Source organism: Vulpes vulpes, chromosome 1 (assembly GCF_048418805.1).
Source record: "Vulpes vulpes isolate BD-2025 chromosome 1, VulVul3, whole genome shotgun sequence".
NCBI classification, from domain to species: domain Eukaryota; kingdom Metazoa; phylum Chordata; class Mammalia; order Carnivora; family Canidae; genus Vulpes; species Vulpes vulpes.
The window spans coordinates 33,299,013-33,318,248 of NC_132780.1; the positions used below are offsets into that span (position 1 = coordinate 33,299,013).

At 41.2% G+C, this 19,236-nt stretch overlaps 1 protein-coding gene across 2 annotated transcripts in view; it reads left to right on the plus strand.

Annotated features, from left to right (window-relative positions):
• The window catches only part of PIP5K1B (phosphatidylinositol-4-phosphate 5-kinase type 1 beta), a 296,745-nt gene extending 281,807 nt beyond the window's left edge, over positions 1-14,938 (plus strand). For both annotated transcript variants that reach the window (XM_026001576.2, XM_072762266.1), the window contains exon 15: positions 14,202-14,938. In XM_026001576.2, the coding sequence (XP_025857361.1) occupies positions 14,202-14,204 (3 nt within the window). In that variant the 3' untranslated portion in view covers positions 14,205-14,938. The remainder of the gene's footprint in view (positions 1-14,201) is intronic.
• Positions 14,939-19,236: the final 4,298 nt, after the last annotated feature.

Here is a 19,236-nt window from a genome sequence, read left to right on the forward strand (position 1 = left end):
ACCGACAAAGGATTCCCATACCACAGGCTTTCAAATTAAGAAGGCAACCCATCTGCGATAGGAGGTCACCCATAGGATTTTTTTTTCCAATGGTGTTAAAGTACTGTTTAAGGATTAGCTAAGGGAATTGGAGCTAGGCCTACTGGCCTCTCCATTAAATTAGCACAGAATTAGCAATTGAGTGACAGCAGGACTAGAGTAGCAGATTTTTTTTTTTCTGTTGGGTCCTAGCTTTATAGCAGCTCTTGGTCTCACAGGCTTCAAGGTCAGTTCTGCAGTTGAGCTTGCCTGAGGCTCCTACTGCATGATGGAGGGTGGGGATGGCATCATTTCTCCACCTTTGCCCCCTGGCCCTGGCTTCCCACCACCTCCCTTCTCCCTCCAGAATCTCCCTATCTCTTCTCTCTGGCTCTCAGTTTGCATATTCTTCTTTGTCACCGGGAGCCAATATTTACTAGTCTCCTGAGCCTTTCCAACTCTTGGGAAAAGAGCATCTGAGGAACTACAGTCTCTAAAGACGTGACCTTGGAGGCCACCAGGCACTGAGCCTGCAGGAAACAGATCGTAAATTCAGCATGAGCTGCATTAGGAGCAAATGGGAAGTTTAAGGAAAGCGAGTTTAAATCCTACCCATGGACGTTGGTTAACAGGGCTGTCTTCAGCCATACTGTTGCCTCTTGTGGGATCTGAGAAGGAATAGGAAAATGTGGTAGGTTGTAAGTACTAGACACTTGATAAAAAAATAAAGTAAGCCCCCCCTCCCCCCGAGTGTGGTAGATGGTATGAGGAGGACACAGGAGTGGAGATCTCAGGGCTTGGCTTCCTTTGCTTTTTCTCTACCTGCCTTAGTGTCCTAGGGCTGCCCTAAAGCCAAGTCCCCGGATCTAGACTGAAACAGACAGAAATGTATTGTGTCACAGTTGTGGAGGCCAGAAGTCCAGGATCCAGGCGAGGCAGGGCCCTGCCCCATCTGAAGGCACTAGGAGGGAATCCTTCCTTTCTGCATCCAGCTTCTGGTGGCTGTGTGTTCCTTGGCATTCTTTGACTTGCAGCACTGATCTCTGCCTGTGTCTCCACGTGGCCCTCTCCTCTGTGCCTCTGTGTGTCCTCCCTTCTTGTGTGATGGGAAGCAGAGCTAAGGTGAACCCCAGGAGGCTCCTGCTGCAAGCACTTGCATGAACTGGGTTTTTGACTGTGTTCCTGCTTTCAGCGAATGCTACTGCCACCTACTGGCAGAAAGGCACCGCTGCCGACAGGGGATAAGTCCTTGAACTGAGACCGAGTTAGGAGCGAGTGCCCTTCAGTGGACTGTTTCCACTCCATGGACTGTATCACGCTCTGAATGCTGTGCGTGCACATGCGGCAGGGCCACATCCTTCAGGTGTCAAGGGCAGCTCCCTCGGCCAGGCCCGGCACCTGCCACCTTTCAAGTCGGACCGGAGGCGCTCGTTACAAGCAGGTGCAAAAATGCAGGTGCTTGTCTTTGCCAGGACTCGACCATTCCCTCCTCAACTGTCAAGGCCAATCCTACTTGAGCCTCTTTGAAAGGCCCCTTGGCAGTTTGGGGATTCCACATAGAAAATGCTCTTTTTACTGTGTGAGTGGCAACCTTAAAGTATCAACAACTACGAGGTGGACAAATACTTTTCTTCACTTTGAATCTTTGACAGATCATCCCTTAATGGCCTCTCAACTCCTAGGTGGCTGTACATTGGCAAGTAACCCCCAGTAAGGAATATGATTAAGTATTTTTAAAATTAAATAGAGATTTTAACTTTAAAAAAAAAAAACACTCTAAATCCCAGTAATGGGTACTATATTAGTTACCTAGGCTGTCACAACAAAGTACCACCAGCTAGGTAGCTTAAACCGTGGAGATGTATTGCCTCACAGTTCTGGAGGCCAGAAGTCAAAGATCAAGGTGTTGGCAGGGTGGGTTCTTTCTGAGGGCCAGGGGGAAGGAGGTGTTCCAGGCCCCTCACCTTGGCTCATAGATGGCTGACCTCTTCCTGTGTCTTCACATGGGCTTTTCCCCGTGTCTGTGTGTATGTCCAGATTGCTTTTTTGGCAAAGGCATCAATAATATTGGATTAGGGCTTACTTTAACCTAATTATCTCTGTAAACACCCTACCTCCAAAGAGTGTCACATTCTGGGGTCATGGGGATTAGGACTTCAACATAGCAGTTTTGGAGAGATGCAATTCAACCCATAATGCCTTCACTGTCTTTTTTGTAAAGAAAAATGGTACCAAGAGAAGTGCTGAGACAGAAAGTCTCTGGGGGTATAGTTTTTATTTCCTACCCTCAGGAACAAACCAGGGGCCTCTGGCCTCTCAGCTTTCCTTTTACCTAGGTAGAAAAGAATCCAGCGGTATCATCCAAAGGCAGTGCTCTTTTTCAAATGGAGATATTATTCCCACCCCCAGCATTTTCCAACTGAGGCATAAGCAGGGGTCAGAGTTGATTTTGGGTTTACAATCAGAAGTCACTCACTGACTGGAAAGTCCACTGTAGAATTGTCAGCCCGTGTACATCATGGACGCCCTCGGGCTTCTCTTGGGCTTTTGGAAAACAAATTAAGACAGCAGGGAACTGTGTTAAAACATCACTGCTGCACTAATAGTTTAAAAAAATGAGAGGCCGTAATCTTTAATTCATTCCCATGAGACACCCACAGTGCCAGCTCTGTTCATGAGTCTCTTCTCACCAGGATTGGCATATCTCTTTTCATTGTATATTTTACAAATTCAAGGTTGGTGGCAACTCTGCACTGATCTGGTCCTTTGGCACCATTTTTCCAACAGCATTTGCTCACTCTGTGTCTGTGTATCACTTTCTGGTTAACTTTTACAACATTTCAGACTTTATTTTGTTTTAGTGATCTCTGGTAGTTTGGGGAGCTACAAGCCACACACGTAAGACAGCCAACTCACCAAACCTGTGTTCTGATTGCCCCACTGTGCAGCTGTTTCCCCATCTCTCTCCTCAGGCCTCCCTATTCCCTGGCACACAACACTATTGAAATTAGGCCAGTCAGTAACCCTAGAGTGGCCTCTAAGTGTTCAAGAGAAAGGAAGAGTCCTGTGTCTCTCACTTTAAATCAAAAGCTAGAAAGGATTAAGCTTAATGACAAAAGTGTTTTGGAAATAGAGATGGACCAAAAGCTAGAACTCTGCACCCAACAGTTAACCAAGTTGTGAATGCAGAGGAAAAGCTCTTGAAGAAAGATAAGTGAAACAGCCTTATTGCTGCTCATAGGAAGAACGTTCTAGTGGTCTGGATAGAAGACCAAGCCAGCCATAACAGTCCTTTAAGCCAAAACCTAATCCAAAGCAAGGCCCTAACTCTCCTCAAATCGGTGAAGTCTGAGAGGTAAGGAAGCTGCCAAAGAAAAGTCTGAAGCTGGGACACCTGGGTGGCTCAGTGGTTAAACACCTGCCTTCAGCCCAGGGCATGATCCTGGAGACCTGGGATCGAGGCCCACATCAGGCTCCCTGCATGGAGCCTGCTTCTCCCTGTGTGTCTCTGCCTCTCTCTGTCTCTCATGAATAAATAAATAAAATTTTTTTTAAAAAAGTCTGAAGCTAGCAGGGGTTGGTTAGTGAGGTTTACTGTCTCCGTGACATTAAAGTGCAAGGTGAAACAGCAAGTGCTAATGGAGGAGCTGCAACAAGTTATCCAGAAGATCTAGTTGAGGTTAACAAAGGCAGCTACACAAAACAACAGATTATCACTGTAGACAAAACAGTCTTATATCAGAAGAAGATACCATCTAGGACTTACCTAGCTGAAGAAGTCAGTCTTGCCTTGAAAGCTTCAAAGGACAGGCTGACCCTCTTATTAGGGGCTAATGTGACTTAAGTTGAAGCTGGTGCTCTAAAAATCCTAGAGCCCCTAAGAATTAGCCAGTCCTTCTCCTCCTGTGCTCTACAGATGGAACAAAACCTAGATGACAGCACATCTGCTTCCAGTTTGGTTTACTGAGTATGTCAAGCCCACTGTTGAGACCTACTGCTCAGAAAACAATATTCCTTTCAAAATAGTAATGCTCACTGACAATGCACCCAGTCACCCAACAGCTCTGATGGAGATATACAAGGACATTAATGTTTTCATGCCTGCTAACAAAATATCCATTCTGGATCCCATGGATCAAGGAGTCATGTTGACTTTCAAGTCTTAAGAAATACATTTCTTAAGGCTATAGCTGCCATACATAGTGATTCCTCTGATGGATCTGGGCAGAGTAAGTTGAAAATGTTCTAGAAACAATTTACTCTCCTAAATGCCATAAAGAACATTCATGATTCATGGAAAGAGGTCAAAATATCAACATGAATAGGCATTTGGAAGAAATGGATTCCAATCCTTATGGATGACTTTGAGAGATTCAAGACTTCAGTGGAGGATGTAATTGCAGATGTGGTGGGAAGAGCAAGAACTCTAGAAGTAGAGCCTGAAGATGAGACCAAATTGCTGCAATCTCATAACCTGAGCAGATGAAGAGTTGTTTCTTGTAGATAAAAAAAGAAAATGATTTCTTGAGACGGACTCTATTCCTGGCAAAGATGCTGTGAAGATTGTTGAGATGACAGCAAAGAATTTAAACTATTACACAAACTTAGTTGACAGAGCAGCAGCAGGGTTTGGGAGGATTGACTACAATTTTCAAAGAAGTTCTACTGTGGTTAAAATGCTCTCCAACAGCACCACATCCTACAGAGAAATGATTCGTGAAAGGAAGAGCCTATCAGTGCAACAAACTTCATTGTTGTCCTGTTTTAATAAATTGCCACAGCCAGCCTGATCAGTCAGCAGCCATCAACATCAAGGCAAGACCCTCCACCAGCAAAGAGATTATAATTCGCTGAAAGTTAAGATGATGGATGGTTGGCACTTTCTTAGCAATCATGTATTTTTTTTAATATATTTTAAGATGCTATTTATTGATTCATGAGAGAGACAGAGAGAGAGAGACAGAGACACAGGCAGAGGGAGAAACAGGCACTAAACCACTGAGCCACCCAGGCATCCCATCAATTGCATATTTTTTAGTTAAGGTATGTTCATTGTTCTTTAGACATAGTCCTGTTGCACACTTAACACACTTAGTGTAAACATAACTTTTATAGGCATGCAAAACCAGAAGATTCATCTGACTGTTTGCATATTCACCTCATTGTGGTAATCTGGAACCAATCCACAATATCTCCAAAGTATGCCTGTCATCTATCTGCTGGTTGGTATGGAACTCTTTGATAGGGCATGTAATGGTTGGCAGGAGGCCTGGCACTCCCTGGGCTGCCAACAACCTCAGATTTCAACACCCAGATTGGGCACAACATGGTAGTTCTCATCCAAACTCGATATACACTTCAAGGACATTCCAGATTCACACACTGCCTCACAGGTTCTTGGTTAAACACCTACAGTCCTGGTTTTTCACCTCTATTTTTTTTTCCCTAAGTGTCAAGGTAGGCAGTTTGGATCCTAGCTTCTCTAAGGTTCCTTCTATCTATGAAATGCCATAGCAGTGTGTGATTTGACCTATTCATGTGCTGTGTCCTCATTTCTGTAGCAGTAGCCCAAACACTCATTTCACTTCCAAGAAAATGGTGAGCTTTTGTATTCCTGCAGCTACTAGTCTAAGAAAAATCCCCCCTCCAATCGATCTTCAAGTGATTGTGCCTTGTGATGTAACTCCCAGCATGAGGTAGATAGGAATACAGTAAAATGTAAATATAGAGCCTTAGCTAAAAAAAAAAGAAAAAAGAAAAAAGACTCAAAGCTCCCCCAGAGTCCTACTGTGGCTGTTTTGTGTTTGAAATTCAGAGTTCTGAGAAATCAATCTGGTGAACCCAGATTGAGAGATGGAGAGGACTCCAGAGTCAAGGAGATGGGGTTAGGATGAGGCATTGTGAAACCTTTATGGTATGTATGTAGTGATGCTGTGTGTTTGGGCTACAATGAGTACAATGAGGCAGGACTAGTTGCCATCCTCTCATGGCTACAGAAGGACCATCAGCCAGAAGGAGGAGAATAAATAATAAAAAGGAGGGGATCCCTGGGTGGCTCAGTGGTTTAGCGCCTGCCTTAAGCCCAGGGCATAATCCTGGAGTCCCGGGATTGAGTTCTGCATCAGGCTCCCTGCATTGAGCCTGCTTCTCCCTCTGTGTCTCTACCTGTGTGTGTGTGTGTGTGTGTGTGTGTGTGTGTGTGTGTGTGTGTGTCTAATGAATGAATGAATGAATGAATGAAATAAAAGGAAACAGAGCAGGGCTGAGGTAAACAGAATTCAGAAATTGCTGATAGAAATGGGGGCTTAGTGTAGAAAAAGGGAATAGGGAAAGATTGTTATCTATGTTAACCTGGAAAGAAAAAAAAAAAATCAATGCCTTCCTCTAAGGAATAGTAGATGAGAATTTCAATCTGAAACCAAAATGAAGATGCATTTGAATACCATGCAGGGAAAGATCCTACCTCCATGGGGCCCCTGGCCTATACCTAAGGTAGATGTAGTTAAAAAAGAATATCACCCCAAGGGCTCACAGAACTTGGGGACTTCATGGACCACTTATTGAGTAATGTTCATATTGACCAACCTGACAGTTATGAAGCTCTGCCTGGAATGGGGCCACCACATTCCAACTCTTACAAAATTTTATTGACTAAATACGTTTTTAAAATGTAAGTTAAGACACTTAAAATAACAGTAAGTACATACCTATCAATAATTACTCTGGAGCATTTAGATGATTTAATCAAAAAACATGATCTAGCAGAATGCATGAAGAATCAAGACCCATCTAGATACTGCCGACAGAACACTCACTTCAGACCTAAAGATACAGGTAGACTGAAAGCAAAGGGATGGGAAAATTATGTTCCATGCAGATGCAAGTGTGGGGTGGGGGAGAGCTAAGATAGCAATACTTAAAGAAAATAGACTTTAAAAAGAAAGACTTTAGGGACACCTGGGTGGCTCAGTCAGTTGAGCATTGGACTCTTGATTTCAGCTTAGGTCATGATCTCAGGGTGGTGAAATCGAGTCCCACATCGGACTCTGCACTCAGTGGGGAGTCTGCTTGGATTCCTTCTCTCCTTCTGCCCCTCCCCATGCTCACACATGCTCCCTCAAAAACAAACAAAACAAAAAAAAAATATATATATATATGAAGGGATTAATCTGACAAAATAATGTAACAATTATAAGTATCTATGCACCCAACATTGGAATACCTAGGTATATAAAGCAAATATTAACATATAGAAGAAATTACAGTAATACATTAATAGTAGGGGACTTTAACACCCCCCCCCTTATATCAATGGATAGATTACCCAGGCAGAAAATCAGTGTGAAAACAGTGTCTTTAAACAACACATTAGACTTTGGGGCTCCTGGATGGCTCAGTCCATTAAGTATCTGCCTTTAGCTCAGGTCATGATCTCAGGGTCCTGAGATCGAGCTGCATGTTGAGCCTGCATTAAGCTCCCTGCTCAGTGAGGAATTTCCTTTTCCCTCCCCTGGTTCATGCTTGCTCGTGCACACACTTGCTTGCTCTCTCTCTCTCTCTCAAATAAATGAAATCTTTTTAAAAAACCACACATACTAGACCAGATGGACCTAATATATATGTGCAACTTTCCACATAAAACCAACTGAATACACATTCTTTTCAAATGCACATGGAACATTCTCCAGGACATATCACATGGTAGGCCACAAAATCAGTCTCAATAAATTTAAAAAGACTGAAATCGGGCAGCCGGCGTGGCTCAGCACCACCTTCAGCCCAGGGCCTGATCCTGGAGACCTGGGATTGAGTCCCACATCAGGCTCCCTGCATGGAGCCTGCTTCTCTCTCTGCCTGTGCCTCTGCCTCTCTCGAATAAATAAGTAAAATCTTAAAAAAATAAAAATAAAATAATAAAAAGACTGAAATCATATCATGCATCTTTTCCAATAAGATGAAAGTAGTTATGAATCAAAAGGGGAAGAAATGGGGAAAAAAAAACAAACATGGAGGCTAAACACCATGCTACTAAATAACCAATGGGTCAACAAAGAAATCAGAAAAATACATGGAAACAAAAGAAACTAAACAACAGTCCAAAATCTTTGGGACACAGCTAAAGCATTTTTAAGAGGAAAATTTATACTGATACAAACCTTTCATAAGAAAAAAATAAAAATGTTTTAAAAAAACTAATCTAACCTTATACTTAAAGGAACTAGAAAAAAAGAACAAACCAAGCCCAGGGTTAGAAGGAAGAAAAAAATGAACAAAGCAGAAATAAATGAGAGACTAAAAACACAAAAGAAAAGATGAATCCAAGAGCTGGTTCTTTGAGAAGATAAAATTGATGAAAAATTATATGCCAACAAAATGGATAACCTGGAAGAAATGAAGAGATTTTTAGAAACAATCTCGCAAAACTGAATCAGGAAAGTAGTAGAAAATCTGAACAGACTGATTACCAGCAATGAAACCAAATTAAAAAAAAATAAACAAAAATGCAGGATCAGATGGCTTCATAGGCAAATTTACCAAACATTTAAAGAAAAGGTAATACTTACTCTCCTCAAACTATTCCAAAAAAAAACGACAAGGAAGGAAAGCTTTTAAATACATTCTACATGGCCAGCATTACCCTGATAACAAAACGAGAAAGATACTACAAAAAAAGAAAACTATAGGCCATTATCTGTGATTAACATACATGTAAATATCTTCAACAAAATATTAACAAACCACATCCAAGGATCATTCACCATGATCAGGTGGGATTTATTCCTGGAATACAAGGATGGTTTGATTTATAAAATCAACATGATCCACCACATTAACAAAGGATAAAAATCATATCTCAGTAGATGCAGAAAAAAAGCATTTCACAAAATTCAACATTATTCTTAATTAAAAATTCATTTTAGAGGGAACATACCTCAACAGAATAAAAGCCATATAGGAGAAACCCACAGCCAGCATCCTACTCGACAGTGAAAAACCAAGAGCTTTTCCTCTAACATTAGCAAAGGACAAGGAAGTCCACTCTGGCCAGTTTTATTCAGCGTGGTACTGGAGATTGTAGCCACAGCAATCAGACAAGAAATTAAAGGCATCCAAATTGTTAAGAAATAAATAAAACTGTCACTATTTGCAGATGATACTATACACAGAAAACACTAAAGATTCCACCAAAAAGACTATGAGAACTAATAAGTGATGTCAGTGAAGTTGCAGGACACAAAATTAACACAGAAATCAATTGAGTTTCTAGACACTAATAACAAAGCACAAAGAGAAATTAAGAAAATAACTATTTATAATTGCACAATTGCACAATTGATAAAATACCTAGGAATAAATTTAAGGAGTAAAAGACCTGTACTCTGCAAACTATATAACATTGATAAGAGAAATTGAAGATGACACAAATGGAAATACAGTCCATGCTCATGGATTGGAAAAATATTGCTAAAATGTTCATACTTACTACCCAAAGCAATCTACAAAGTTCAGTGCAATCCCTATCAAAACACCAACAGCATTTTTCACAGAAGTAGGACAAATACTATTAAAATTTGTACTAAAAGTGAAAAGCAGAACAGCTGTAGGTTTTACATGTACCATGATCACGAGGCTAACCGGAAGGTGGCTTCCTGCCACTCCCCAGCATCCTAAGAGAGGATCAGACCACATAGTGCTGACCCAAGGAAAGATCAAAATTTGAAGTAGAGCTTCTATGGAATGCTTACCACTTTCACACCATCAAAAGTCGAAAAATCCTAAGTGAAACTATCCTAAGTTGGGAGCTGTCTGTACCTAAATAGTCTTTTACTTTTCATACCAGCTACTATCACACCTGTACCTTCAGATTTCAGAATTTAAAGTATCATTTATTGGGGCACCTGGGTGGCTCAGCGGTTGAGCACCTGCCTTCGGCCCAGGGTGTGATCCCCGGGGTCCTGGGATCGAGTCCTGCATTGGGCTCCCTGCAGGGGGTCTGCTTCTCCCTCTTCCTGTGTCTCTGCCCCTCTATGTGTCTCTCATGAATAAAATTTTAAAAATAAAATATCGTGTATTTTCAAAGCACCACATGCCCAGGCAGACACCCTGGCATTGGCGTGACAGATGACCGTGTGCACGCCTACACACAGCAGTTTGGATGGCGACAGCTCAGACGACCCTCCGGCCTCCCTTCCCTGAGATCTGGCCGAGTTCTCTTGCCAAAGCACCAGTTCCCATTTCTGCTTCTAAAGCTACAAGGCCAGGGTGATTGAATCCCAGGTCACCTCAAAAGTTGCTACTCTTTGGGGGCAGTAATACCGTGAAGTCCATCTTGGTGTTGGGAGTTGGAGGGACTTGCATGCGTGCCACATTGTGAAGAATCGGTTCAAGGGCTTAGCAGTTTCCTGAAGGAGAGTCGGCTGGTGCTTTGGTCTCTCGGGTGATGGGTGATACAGTACTTGAGGGTTATAATTTGAAGGAAAATTATAGCAAGCCTTCTACTAAATAAGGGGATAATAAAATTGCTTTCTGCAGACTTCTCAGTGCGGCCAGGCAGGGAGACACTGTGCGTTCAGATTCCACACAGACTTAAAGACCTGTCAGGCCACCTCATTTTATCATAGTTATAAATTAGCACAAAACAGACACTTTCATGTAACCAGTCATGTCATCCCAGGATTACATTATAACATGGATAGAGTGTTGGCAGTTCTTACCCTACTTAGACATTCCTGTACCCTGGAGGTGAGAGTGGGTGTTAATATAAGTTTATAGAAACTTCTACAACATCCTCAGTTTTTAAAAAAAGTTACAAAGTATGAATATAAAAGATTTTTTATGACCAGATATTGAAATGATTCATTATTTTTAATACTAATGAGGGTATGTTTTATTATATAAAGCCTCCTTTGGTTTTTTTTACCAAATTATAAATTTAACCAATCTTGAGTAACACCCAAATGTTACTTTTTTTGTGATAATTTATATAGAGAGTATTTACAATATTCTGAGTTATTTGGGGATATAAATTTTTCAATAAATTTTTCATTTATTAAAGTCCTGTGGTTGAAATGGACACGACACAGCCCACCATGACTGCCCAAGTCCCCTCAACTGGCCACCATATGCGGTACATGTTCTGGATGCTGGGTCTCCTGCCTCAGCTCCATCCAGAAGCTGGTCAGCTTCAGCCCTCAAGGACAGCAACCACCCGTCCTTCCCTGACTACTTTCTTTACTCTGGTTGGAAAACACTTCCACGGGGTGCCTGGGTGGCTCAGGGTGTGATCCCGGGGTCCTGGGATCAAGTCCCACATCGGGCTCTCTGCGGGGAGCCTGCTTCTCCCTCTGCCTATGTCTCTGCCTCTCTGTCTCTAATAAATAAATAAGTAAAATCAAATAAAGGGGGCGGGGAGAAGGAGGAAGGAGGCAAGCAAGCAAACACTTTCAGGTTGCAGATGAACTGACTTTCATGTATATGTTCCAGTTCTTGTCTTAGAGCCATTTAATGTCACCCATTGGTCTCAGCAGATAAGAAACTGGACTCATGTGCCTGGGGTAGAACATGTGGCTCAAGGTGCCTGATGGAAAAAGACTAGGAGGGGTGAAGCTTTTGCTGCTCTTCTCACTAAACACACTCTGATATTCTAACCCCCACCCCCAGAATCATGGCCATCTGTGCCATAATTGTTGAGGACGCACGTCCTAGGACTAAACCCAACTCTTCCTTCCCCATAGCCGGCCTTCAGATATTGGAAGACAACTTTTATGCCCCATCTCTAGATCTCTTCTCTTCTAGACCAAAACACCCAGGTTTCCAGCCATTTTCATGGGGTCTTGGGTTTGGACCCCAAAGCTGGTGGGTCACCTCAGGCATGGGTCTACTTGGGTCATGGTCTTGTCCAAGTTTAGCATTTGAACCCAGACACAGACCTCCACCTGTGATCTAGACAACAGAACAGAACTATCACCTTTCAGTTTTGGTTTTTAAGAAAGCAGGATTCAGGCCGCCTGGGTGGTACAGTCGGTTGAGTATCTGACTCTTGGTTTCAGCTCAAGTTGTGATCTCAGGGTTATGAGACTGAGCCGCACATGGAGCTCTGCACTTGGCACAGACTGCTTAAGTCTCTCTTCTCCCCCTCTCCCTCGGCACCCCCACTCCATGCTCACACTTTCTCTCTAAAATATTTTTTAAATATTTTATTTATTTATTTATGAGTGACACAGAGAGGCAGAGACACAGGCAGAGGGGAGAAGCAGGCTCCCTGCAGGGAGCCCAATGTGGGACTCGATCCCAGGACCCTGGGATCACGCCCTGAGCCGAAGGCAGATGCTCAACCACTGAGACACCCAGGTGTCCCTAAAATAAAATCTTTAAAAAACAAAAAAGCAAGCAGGATTCATAAAGCTGATCAATAGAACCATATCACTTTATGTGGATTTTATGTCTCTGATTGATATGCACCACACAGAGTTATCAGACTGAGCCTAAATCAAGTCCACTTTGCAGACATCTGTCCTGAGAACGTGAGCAGCTTCTGCTTTGTCCGCTGCTACAGCTCAGGACACCGAACACTTGAGCTATTTCTGAAAGGTGATTTGAGTGGCAGTTTGAGAAGTTGTACATTTAAGCAGGCAAAGCTTCCTTAGATTAATAAGAAACAAAGTGGAAACTAATAAAAATTACAACTCTCATTAAGCTTAAATTATATGATAAAATACTCATTTTTATTTTTAAGATTTTATTTATTTATTCATGAGAGACACACACAGAGAGAGGCAGAGACACAGGCAGAGGGAGAAGCAGGCTTCCTGCAGGGAGCCCGACGTGGGACTCGATCCCAGGTCTCCAGGATCAGGCCCTGGGCTGAAGGCGGTGCTAAACCACTGAGCCACCCAGGCTGCCCAAATACTCATGTTTAAATAGAATCTTTGACATAGTCTCTTAATAATTTTCAATCATCTCAAACTTTTTAATTCACTTTTTCAGCCTCCAAATGAGTGTGTTGGGCCACACAATCTCTATGATTCCAACTCCAACCTTCCCAACTATTATTGTAAGGACACTTTCACCTGCCTGGCACAAAATGATGCATATATAGTTTGTGTATGTAGTGTATGTGTGTATACCTACACTCACATATATACACACACTGTATTACCCCAAAGTTTATCTCTTAAAACTGCCCTATAAAGTAGGATTCATCACTCCCATTTTACAGATAAAACAAGGTATAAAGAAAGTTAAGAAATTTGCCTAACATCCTCTAGCTGGAATAATTAGGAAATCAATATTTAGTCCATTGTGTCTGTCTCTAAAACTGAACACCGTACTGCCTTCCCCATATGTAGTTTGGTCACAAATTGAATTAGCGGTCTCTAACCTTAAATGGTTACCATTTTAGGTTAAATATTTGCTGGACAGGGGCACCTGGCTGGCTTAGTCAGAAAAGCAGGCGACTCAATCTCGGGGTCATGAGTTCAAGCCCCACGTTAAGTGTAGAGATTATAAGTAAATAAATATATACATTTATATTTGCAGTGGCAGCCTGGGTGGCTCAGTCGATTGAGCATCCAATTCTTGGTTTTAGCTTAGGTAGTCATCTCAGGGTCCGGGGATCGAGCCCCACATCTGGCTCCGAACTCAGTGCGGAGTGTAATTGGAATTCTCTCTCCTTCTCCCTCTCATGCTCTTGTGATCTCTCTAAAATCTTTAAAAAATGTATATTGGCTGGATATATTTTTTACTCCCCTGTCACAAGGATAGTGTTTGAAAATGAACACAACATTCATAAGTTCAAGGTGATGTTCAGGTGGTTCTGATTGACTTCAGGCCTGCTACGCCACAGCACATGCCCAAAGCCCTGTGCCCTTGAGGTCAGGAGTGTGCCTCAGCCAGCACTGCTTCCTTCTGAGCCCTAGTGCAGCGCTGTGATGGTGGAGGAACTCGATACACCTTGGTGTAATTACGGGCTGTAGGTCCACTAGAGAAGCCAGTGCTATGCTAATCATGGCAGAGGAACCCCAAGCCTGATGCACCACCCACTTCTATGTACACATTTCCCAGGTACAAGGCATCAGGAGAAGTAATGAATCTGTGTTCCCATTCGTGAGGAGCAGTTATAAATCAATGCCAAAACTTAGTCTTACGGCTGCTTTCTTTCTTTTTTTCCCCTCTCTCCCCAGTGAGTGAAAATGGTGACCATGAAACATGAATACAGTTGTGGATAAGAAGTTTCTCCACTTCAGAATTACCCAGAGGAACTTGGCTGACTCCCACTGCACACAGAGTAATAATCAACTGGACTTAGGAGTTTGCAAGGTGTCAGGGGAGCCGTGGCCCATAGGCTGATCAGCAGATGTGATGGGAAAAATACCACACTATTCTATCATTTGCTGTTGCTTGCTCAACTGTGAAGAACTGCATGAGCTATATTTAAGCTGCTTTCTATACCATTGCCAATCACCATTTTGGACTTGGAAATGCTATTTTCCTATTGACATTTGCATTATTTCGTTTTGCATGCATCCAATGATTATACATAAGCAACATATGTAATCTGCTTATTTTTTAAAAATTTATCCATTAAAAATGGTAAAGTATAAATTCTGCTCTTTTTTTGCAAAATTATAATCATAGCCCATGTCTTTAAAAGTTTAAATTGGTTTCATATAAAGATCAGTGTAATAGGTCTGCATATACTTTATAGAAAACTAGCTTCTATAAAGATTTTTTCACTGTTTACTAGTGAATTGAGAAAAGCAAAGCTATTTATAAAAGGCCTTATGTCGTGTACATACATTGTCTTTGAAATATTTGTGATTTAGTTTATTGCTTGTAAAAGAGAAATTATATAATTTATTTAGTAAATACTATTGTAAACTATAGTTTTATTGAGAGAAATAAAATATTTTGTTCTCAATTGCGGTAGTACATTAATTCCACAATTAATGGTCTTTATGTTTCTTTGATTAATTAAAGAGAACCTTGATACTTCTCCATTTTTAGATATTCAGGGATCTTAAATAAACTGACTCTCATGAGAGATGGAGAGAAAATTCTCTGTACCCTAAGAAGATGCAGTAGCAGATTCTACTCAACTTGAGAGACTTTCCTAAATATCCTGGCGTATTAGTCAGCTTTCGCTATGTTATGCTGTGGTAACAAACAATCCCCAAATCTCTGCATAGGGAATCCAGAGCAACCCTTGTCTAGGACATGCCTTTTGTATAGCAGGAAAAAAAAAATGATAGTGGAAACTGGCAATGTGAACTCTTAAATCTTCTGCCTAGATGTGGCTTACAGAACTTCTGCTCACGTTTCACCAGCCAAAGCAAATGACATTGACAGGATAGATGTCAGAGGAGTGGGAAGTATACTTCTCACCAAGGAATTAACTCAGCAGAAAGGGGCAGTGAATATTTAGCCAGTTACTGCTTAAATCTACACAATCTCATTAGTGTCTCAAACAGCAAAGGCTTAAAAGGCTGCCTAATCATATAATGAGGAAAGAAAATCATTAGAAAGTAATATGTCCAAGACCACAGAAAGACATTCCTGATTAAGATGCTCAGTGTAAAATACTTCAAGTTCAAACAAGCAGATTCTTATAAGCAAACATGGTATTAACTTTTGTAAATGTAACCTAGAACCAGGGTTACTCAGTGTAAGTAGTAATTTTGCCCATATAGTTGGTGCTGACAATCTGTCCTGGGTTGGAATTTCAACAGGGAATTCTTACGAAATAGACTACTGAGGATTCTTTGCCACTCTTGCCCGAGTATTCATAGATGCTAACAAATACTCTCACCACAGGGGTCTACCTAGCTGGAATCCCACTCTTTCTCTTTCCAATTTTAAATCTACCAGTAGACTTTTTTATGTACCCTAGTGGGATTGATGCCTCTCCATCAGTGCCCTACGAGTAACTTATTATGATTTCTGTCATCACGGATTAGTTTTGCCAGTTCTTGTACTTCGTATAAATGGAATCCTATAGTACATACTCTTTATCTAGCTTTTTGTTATTGTTCAACACTACATAAGATTTATTCATTTCACTGTGTGTAGTAAAAGCTCATTCTTTTTCACTGCTGAGTAGTATTCCATTGCATAAATATTCCATAGTTTTCTGCTCTACTGCTGATGAGCATTTGGATAGATTCCAATTTAAGGATATAATGAATGAGGAGACCTTCTAGACCCCTTCCTCCACACAGCTTCTACCTGCAGACAAATTTGGCTTCTAGCACCTATACCAGACATGAAAGAATTTTTCACAAATATTATCAGGAAGTAGATGACCATCCTCTAATTCACCTAGGAGAGTCTTAGAGTTTATGCCTACACTCAGGCCTAACAACAGTACATTCTTTTATTCTCAAAACTGTTGCTTTTTAGATCACTAAAATATAGTTACCTTACCAAGGGAGAAAGTTTAAAGATGAAAACACTGGAGATTCCCCAGTAATTGACTCACCCAGGGCACCCTACAATGAATTTCAGCTGTAAGCTTTCCCCTACCACCAGCGCTAGTAGCATTTAGTCCCCACTCTTCATGAGAAGCCAACCAAGGATCACAAAATTTCTCAGGAAATTCTCCGAGACAGATACACCAAGAGAAGATAGGGGACTGGGAGAAATGGAACTATAAGAAGCAAACTTGGAGGCGCCTGGCTGGCCTAGTCAGTGGAGCATGCGACTCTTGGTCTCCGGGTTGTGAGTTCAGGGTCCGTGTTGGGTGTAGACACTACACAACAATAAAATATTTTTAAAAATTCAAGACAGAAATTACCATTATAACTTTACAGGTTACAAATTATATGGCATCCATGAAATAAGATCAGTAAGCAATTACAAAAATGAACATTCAGAAAGCATAAGAGAATATGGAAAGCAAAAGCATGAGAAGTAAAAGCATGTTGGCAACAATTAGGGACTAAGAAAGTGGTTAAAAGATAAGGTTAAAGAAATAGCCAAATTATTTTTAAAAGAAGAAAAAGAATTTTTAAAAAAATGAAGACCATTTCACCAGATCATATACTCAATAGGAGAGACCAGGGAGGGAAAAAAAGCTTCAAACCATGTAAGAAAATTTCCCAGAACTAAAAAATATGCATTTCCAGATTAAAAGGGACTCTGAGTTCCCAGAAAAATGGACAAAAAGGAACCTAACCATGCAATTTCAAATCACCAGGGATGATCATGAGATTCCATAGGCTTTCATAAAGTAAAATTAATTTTACATAAAGCTCAAGGGGCAGAACTGAATCAAAGTCCTCAACAGCATGATGGAAGTCAGAAACTAATAAAGCCTTCAAAATTCTGAGAGAATCTATTTCTAATTTCTAATTCTACACCCTGTGTATTATTTAGGATCCCCCAGAGAAATAGGAGAGACATAGACGTAGCTAATAGATTTAAGAAACTGACTCATGCGACTGCGGGAGAAGGCCAATCTGAAATTCAAATGGCAAGTTAGCAGGCTGGATACTAAGGCAGAAGTCGACAGAGTTTTGAGGCAGAATTTCTTCTTTGCTAGAAAACATCAGTTTTTCCTCAAAGGCCATCACTTGACTGGATGAAGCTCACCCATGTTATCAAGAGTAATCTTTACTTAAAGTCAACTAATTATGGACCCTTAACCACATCCACAAAATATTTCTCAGCAATACCTACATCAGTGTTTATTAAGTAACTGGGCACATTACCCTAAGCAAGTTGATGAATAAAATTAACAACCACATCCTGAAAAAATACTTATATGTAAGAGTAGAATAATCTATACAAAAATAGTTTTCATCTGCCCTTTATCCAGAAGCTCCAAAAAGGTGTGTTTTAGCCAGAATGAGAGCGTAAACCAAGAAAGAGAAAGCCACGAGAAAGACAGACATAGGAGCTAGAAAATAAGAGATCCAACCCAAGAGGAAGGTGAAAAGAATCCCCAGGATGAAGGTAAAGGGAAATCCCAAAATGACAACAATGGAGATCTAAAAACCCCTCAAGGTTAGAGACTCTCCAAGAAAGTGAAGTTACCCAAGAATTTATAAAATAAGGACATAAAATTTTAACCCTTCGTATCCTGGAACTGATCCTAGAGTTGGGGGGGGGGGGGGAAAGGAGGACATTTGAAAAACTGGTGAAATCTGAATAAAGTTTGGAATTTAATTAACAATGTTGTATGAAGGTTAATCTCTTAGTTTGGACAAATGAACCATAGTTACATAGGACATTAACATTCAGAGAAACTAAGTCAAGAGTATACAGAAACTATCTTTGCAAATTTTCTGTAAATCTAGCCTTATTCCCCAGAAAAGTGTATTACAACTGAAAAAAGAAATGGTCAAAAAATTTAAATAGAGATTTCAAAGCAAATATATGGATGGCAAATAAGCCCAAGATGCTCAACATCATTAGTCATTAGGGAAATGCAAATTAAAATTATAATGACACTCGACTACACATATATTAAAATAGCTAAATTTTTCTTAATTGACATTGACAAGTGCTGATAAGAATGTAATGTAATTCTAACTCTCATATTTTGCTGGTAGGAATGCATAATGCTACAGCCACTCTGAACAAAAAATTTCAGTTTATTTTGAAATTAAACATACCCTGGAAGCTTCTGGAAGATGATAGCAAAGTAGGACCATGGGCTCACCTTGCCCTACAAATACAGCTAGATAACTATCATTTCATCCTAAATGCCCCAGAAATCAACCTGAAGACTGACAGAACAAACTCCACAAGAGGAGGCCCCATCAGAGGAGGAAAGAAGTGCGGAGATGTGGCTTCAGAGAGAAACAGCTCACGGCTGCTGTGGTGAGGAGGGAGCCGTGGCTGCAAAGAAGGGTGAGAGACAGATGAGCACACAGGGAAAACAAATGCCCATAGCAAGTGGCTTGGAAAGTGGGAGGGCCTGAATTTTACAGGAATTCTTGTAACCAAAGGAACTTAAAGCTGGGAGTTTAAAGGTCAGTGGGCTTAGGTGGGATACAGTCCAGAGGTCACTGCACCGCTTTTGAAGAGAAGGCAAGCCAACAACCCACAGACATATAGCATGGAACAGTGACCTGAAGCACAGCAGAGGCACAGGGTGGGGAGACTGGTCACTCATCTCAGAGCATGAAATGGCCGGCAGGCACCGTTTCACTCCCTTACCCCTCAGCATCAGCACCAACATGCTCTTACCTCACTTGACTATACTGAGCCCTGCCC